The sequence below is a fragment of the Peromyscus eremicus genome, chromosome 4 (assembly GCF_949786415.1).
Source record: "Peromyscus eremicus chromosome 4, PerEre_H2_v1, whole genome shotgun sequence".
In the NCBI taxonomy this organism is placed as follows: domain Eukaryota; kingdom Metazoa; phylum Chordata; class Mammalia; order Rodentia; family Cricetidae; genus Peromyscus; species Peromyscus eremicus.
In genome coordinates this window covers 86,233,461-86,239,890 of record NC_081419.1, presented here as the reverse complement: position 1 = coordinate 86,239,890, position 6,430 = coordinate 86,233,461, and the positions used below count along the sequence as shown (strand labels likewise).

At 37.5% G+C, this 6,430-nt stretch overlaps 1 protein-coding gene across 1 annotated transcript; it reads right to left on the bottom strand.

Annotated features, from left to right (window-relative positions):
- Positions 1-478: 478 nt before the first annotated feature.
- On the bottom strand, positions 479-3,489 carry LOC131908466 (olfactory receptor 4F6-like). The gene is made up of 2 exons (XM_059259509.1): positions 3,469-3,489; positions 479-1,420 (listed from the first exon to the last, which is right to left on the bottom strand). The coding sequence occupies exons 1-2, from the start codon at positions 3,487-3,489 to the stop codon at positions 479-481; spliced, it is 963 nt and encodes a 320-aa protein (XP_059115492.1).
- Positions 3,490-6,430: the final 2,941 nt, after the last annotated feature.

The following is a 6,430-nucleotide window of genomic DNA, read 5'->3' as shown; positions in this document are numbered from 1 at the left end:
GTAAGTCTACCACAAAAAGCAACATAACATCATTGGTGAGAAATGACATGCACCAACCTTAGTTTTTCAGTATGTATGATTTTTACTGACAGGTACTTTTATGTGTATGAGTGATTTGCCTGCAAGTATGTATGTGTACTACATGCATGTTGGTTCTAGCAGAGACCAGAAGAGAGGATTCGATTCTTTTAAATTGGAGTTATAGATAGTTGCGAGCCTCTGTGTGTGGGTGCTGGGAACCAAACCTTGGTCCTATAAAAAACAATAAGTGTTCTGAACTACCAAGTCATCTCTCTAGGCCATCAAGTCTCTTCCAGAAACTATTTATTAGTTGGTATTTCATTTCAATGGGTAAAGCAAGCAAGGGCATATCAAATTTTAGTACAGAAAACATTCTGGATAAATATAACATAGCAAATGCAGCAATACTCACCTGAAATTCTAGTATAATTTGTGTGCTTATATGTTTTCAATATATTTAAGAAATTTTATTGTAGTTAATAAACTGACTGCATAGTCTTCTCATTGCCACCTTCATATCTTTATTCCTAAGTGTATAAATTACTGGATTTAGAAAAGGGGTAATAACTGCATCAAAGAGGGCAAGAAATTTATCCAGATGTGATGTTGGAAATGGCCACATGTAGAAGAAGATTAGGGGTCCAAAGAACAAAACGACCACCATGACATGAGCTGACAGAGTGGAGAGGGCCTTGGCTAAACTCCCCAAAGATTTCTTTTGAACAGTCATCAGAATAAACATGTAAGAGATGATCAGAATTAAAAAGGAGGCCACAGAAATGAACCCACTGTTGGCAGTAACCATAAATTCCAGTGCATTGGTGTCCATACAAGCAAGTTTAATAAACCGAGGAAGGTCACAGAAAAAGCTGTCTAATTCATTAGAGCCACAGAAGGGTAAGTCTACCACAAAAATCAACTGAGTCACTGAGTGGATGAAGCCAATAATCCAAGAAGCAACTAAAAATAGAACGCACTTTTGTGGACTCATGATGGTCAGGTAGTGGAGAGGCTTACATATGGCAACATATCGATCAAAAGCCATGGCTATGAGCAGCATCATCTCAGTGCCTCCAACTGCATGGATCAAAAAGATCTGAGTGATACAGCCCCCAAAAGAGATGGTTTTGTGCCTTCTGAAAAGGTCGTAAATCATCTTGGGTGCCGTGGAGGAGCAAAATATCAAGTCAAGAAAGGAAAGATTGGCTAATAGGAAGTACATAGGAGACTGTAAATGGGGGTCTGAAGTTACAGTTAGCACAATGAGAAAATTTCCCAACAGACTTGCCACGTAGAACACACAGGAAAAGAGGAAGAGGAACAGCTGGATTGTCCATGAGTTGGAGAGTCCCAGGAAAACAAACTCAGACACCACAGAGTGGTTTGCCTCATGCATTGCCTTTGTTGGCTGTGACAACCCTCGTGCTGTCTGAAATAGGAGAGTAATGAGAAACTCTGATTTAGGACAAGCTGCATTCAATTGACAAAGTTACATGAAAGACTAACATGACTTTGTAGATAGTTTAAGTAAATTAGCAATTATTTGTCTACTGTGGAATTCTGAGAGCAGGAGAAATAGTCTTCTCCAGGTTGGAATCCCGCAGTGGGTGATCCAATACCAAATGATCAGCCCTGCAAGTAACATTTTATGGACTGAGCAAGTTGTACTTATGTATTTTAGAATATATATGTATATCTGTAGAACAATGGAAGAAAAAGAAGCCACAAATTTGAAACGAAGCAAGTGGGGGGGGTTTACACTGAGGGGATTAGAGAGAGGGAAGTGATGTAATTATTATAATTTCAAAATATAAAAAATTAAAACATGCTTACTCCAGGTCAAATAATACAATTCTTATTCCTCTCATATATCTTTTTGTTCAAAATATACTAAGCTAATTAATTCTTCCATTTACTTGGGTAATATATTTGTTATATTTTAATAATAAATTTTGTAGGCGTAGCTTTCAGATGACTCTGAACTAAAGGTTTTTTGGATATTAAATGTGACATTCCTAAGTGCCTGTGGTTTTCATAATTTGGAAATTCCTTAACATATATTAATATTATATTTAAGATCACACTAAATGCCTACATATACATTTCAGGCCTGGAGGTGGACATTTATCTTTATATTCAGATGACAAGGAGACAAAAAAGGGCCAAGGATGCAGGTTTATAGCACTCACTGTGATTTGGAGAAATTAAAAAGCCATGGACACTCTGGAGCAGATTCCGTCTGACACCTAGTGGAGGAAATAATGGAAAATATCCAATGAAAGAGACAACCAGAATGAGAGCCATGTGTCATGATCCCCACAAAGAAGTGAGAACAAACATGTCAGCAGATGTGGTGAGGACCTGCCTCCTTGTAGGTAAAGACTCTTCAGTTCATTCACAACTAAATTAAATGCATGCCAAATATCAGCACAATAGCCTTTTCTTATCAATTAGACAGGAGTTTAAATGTCATGGTTTAGTGATGAATGGAGAAGCAAGCATTCTCACACCTGATGGCAGAAAAATGAAGTGGTTAAGTTTGAAATGACTTCTGAGTTTTTACAAAGGTGTTTGCTTTGGTTCAGCACTTCTACCTCTAAAGTTCAAAATTGGTGAGTATATTCACATGTATATTTATGTGAATAAGGTAGACAATGAAAGAATATTTTTTGTTATTTTGTCTAAAGCACTATTTTCAAGCTCAATGGCTTGAAAATGCCTCTAGTATGTGACACAGGATACTAGGTAAATAACTCACCTTCGAGTGTTGTAATTTTTAGTCTTTCAAGTTAGCAAAGGTGTAAAAGTGACGTTACTATGCTTTGTAAAAATCTGGAAAGCAGGTGTGGACATTGTTGGTGGACTGTCCAGCTAGTCAATGTTCTGTCTCTACTTAAATCTCAGTTCCCCAGGTTTCAAACTTTCTATTTGTTTAGCAGAATGGCTCTACTTTAAAAGAGGGCAGAATTGGGGGTGAGGCTGATGCTAGGACAGCGGGTCACTCTCCTCAAACTGACAGTGGGGCCTGATATAGAAATGATAAAAAGATAGATATTAAGTCTACTTTAATCCAAAGAACAACTGTTAATGTCAAAATACTTTACATTGGTGTGGATTTTGGTTTATTAATACAAATTTAAGGTCAATTTTATTATACTATATATATTTATACTCTTGTTTAAGATATTGTTTATGAAATCTTGTTTCAGATATTATGTTTATGAATCTTACTTAAAAATATAATGTATAATTAAAAATACAGATTAATAGTCATCTATGCTAATCAAACATAGTCATGTTATTTAAGTTTTTTAAGTATACAAAGATATATTTCAATTAGATAGATAATCTTCAAACACTTCAAAGACCTATAGGATATGATATTTAAAATGTTTTAAGAACTTATCTGGACAGTGAGACACATTTGCTCCTGGCAGCACCAATTACTTCAAAGAGGAGGATGGGCATCGAAGAAACTCCTTATGGAGTTTCCTTACAATGTGGAAAAGGCTAGCCATTTGGGCAAAAAATTACTTTTGCCTGGACTGCTTGATAAACTGGACATGCAGAACCCATAGGAAGATGACTACTGAACTTTGTCAAAGCAAGGCGAGATGGTCCTTCAGGTTCTTGCTTTGCAGAAGAAACTGCTGACATTCTGCAGGACACAGAGGAAAGAGACTGATGAACTTTGCTAATAGGTGGCATAGTCCTTCAAATTTCCTGCTTCACTGAAAAGTCTACCAGAGACTCTAGGCCTGTAGGCTGAGGATAGATGCCCCAGTGTTGCAGAGGAACTTCGGGTGACTTTCTAGGCAGCCAGATGTCTCTGTCATTTCTAAAATTTTGGAAGTTGCTTACAATGCACTTCTTGTTTACTCAGGTAGTATTATATCTTCTGGGGTCTTTGATGGAGTTGAAGACTAGATAGTTATAGTTACAGTTTTCCTTAGTTATGATACAAGATAAATTAAATATGAAACTTAAGACTCACAAAGATAGGATAGATGATAGAGTATTTTCTTTAGTTCTGTCAAATAAAAATAGACTAAATATTGTAACTGTAATTCTTGCTTGATAACTGTTTTGTTATATATAATTTTACTATGTTAAAATTAAAACCTTCCTTTTTGATTAGACAGAAAAGGGGAAGTGCTATGGGATGTCGTTCTGTATGCTGTGAATATGTCTTGCCACTATTAGTTAATAAGGGAGCTCTTTTGGCCTATGGTAAGGCAGGATAAGAGCCTGGCCTGAAATCCAAGAGAGATACAGAAAAAAGAAGGGTGGAGTCAGGGTAGATACCATCCAGCTGCCCTAGGAGGAACAAGATGCCAGCAGATTGGTAACTCATGGCCACATGGCAATACATAGATTAATAGAAATGGGTTAATTTAAGATGAAAGAGCTGGCTAGTAAGAAGCCTGAGCCACAGACCAAACAGTTTGTAATTAATATTAAGCCTCTGAGTGATTATTTAATAAGCTGCTGTGGGCCGGGTGGGACACAGGGAAACTTGTTACAATCTCTGACTCTTTCTGCCTGCTTTTGGGACTCTTTTTCTCCTACTGGGTTGCCTTGTACAGTCTCCATATGAGGGCTTTTGTCTTGTCTTATTGTATCTTGTTTTCTTGGGTTTGGTTGTTGTCTCTTGGAGGCCTACTCTCTTCTGAAGGGAAACTGAGAGGAGAGGAGGAAGGTGGGAGGAGTGGATGGTGTGTGTGTGGGAAACTCTGGTCAGGGTGTATTGTTTGATAGAAGAATCTATTTTCAATAAAAAGGCAGCAAAGTACTTCAGGCTGAATGCTTCAGCGAAAATAGATTGAAGTCATATAGTTAACTGAATACAGATTATTAATGAGGATTTGGACCTCAGTCCCACTGTCTTTGCACTGTCCTAAATCTCAGACTGTGTTCATCACAGAGCAAAAGTCTCTGCTCACACTCCACTGCTAAGTGTAAAGTGTAAGAGAAGGACAAGCCTCAGAGACCTCTCCAGAGTGGTGCATTTCCTCCTGTGCTCAGGGCAGTTTATCCTTTCCTGAGCCAACATAAACAGGCAATGAACTTAAATCATGTGAAATTAACACTGATGGAGCAGGTCTTTGTTAAAATCTCAAATCAACATTTGAAGCTGCTCAGGGAAAGACTGTCTATTCTTGGTAAACTTTTTTCTCAACTATTAACAAAATTAATTAAATAATTAGGGTTTCTGGATAGTGCTGAAAATTTCCTTGAAGAAGTTCCATATGATTATCACAAGCTTCTCCACTGTTTCTTCTTCCTGAGAGGGACAGAGAGAGCCCAGGACATCGGTCAGTGACCTAGAAGTTGTGTGGAGAGGCCATTAGAGCTGCATGCTTCCGCAGGAGTCCTCAGTGCTGCCAGGACAGACTGGACGACTGCTGTCACCCAGTGACATTTTGCCAAGTGTCTGTGATGTTCTTTTGATTCTAACCTATGGAAACAGGTGTCCAGGAAGGGTGAGGACTCTGCTTAAGCCACAGAGCAAATTGTTGCAAATCTGGATCAAGAATGTTTGCCTTTTGGTCTCATCACTTTCAGATTTATTTATTATTTCATTCCACCCATTTATTTTGCTGTGATTATTCTATAATTTGTGTCCTGTCTGTAGCCCAAGGAATTATAACACATCACTTGGACGACATTATAAGAAGAGAGGGTTTTGAAGGTTTCACTATATAGAAATAATAAATGTTTAGTCAATTGTTTGCTAATCATCCCAATTTGATAATACAATATGATTATGTGTCTTAACAGCTTATTGTATACCTACAAATATTGTATTTACAGTTAGAATTCAGCCCTTCAAACCATATATATGAATTCTAGTTTCTTTACTGTTGTCCAAAATTACTATTTTTTCTAAATGACTGTACTTTACCTCTTATTTATTTCTTTTGTGGGATGTACATGTAAGACTTTCTGTGGTGATATATTGTGTACCCTAATAAACTTTTTCTACCCTGCAGAACATCTCATGACTGTTCATTCCTCTGACTTGTACACTTTGATGGGTAATACGTTGCAGTTTCCACATTTAATTCTTTACTTCTTGTTGATTAGGTTTTTCCTCTGCTCTATGTGTTTCCACTTCAAATTCTGATTTTTCTCATAGACAGTTTCTATCAATGGAATAGACCGAGGTACAAGAAAAGGTTGGATAGGTAGATCAAAATGAGCAAAGTATAATACATACATACATGCATGCATACATACACACACACACACACACACACATCAATATGAATCTCAGCATTTTGTGTGCTAACTAGGGAAAGTAATGAAAAGGTAGCTTCCATCCCTCTAACCTACCTGGATCAGTGTTGGAATGATCACGAGTTAGACAACCCGAACCTGCCAAGCTCTACCTATGCCATGGCTTGGC

What these genes read in the sequence shown, in the direction of transcription:
- LOC131908466 (XM_059259509.1), bottom strand. Translation starts at nt 3,489, where the DNA reads ATGCCCATCCTCCTCTTTGAA. An exon ending in TGCCCATCCTCCTCTTTGAA is followed by an intron (nt 1,421 to 3,468) that starts GTAATTGGTGCT and finishes CAGCCAACAAAG; the next exon opens with GCAATGCATGAGGCAAACCA.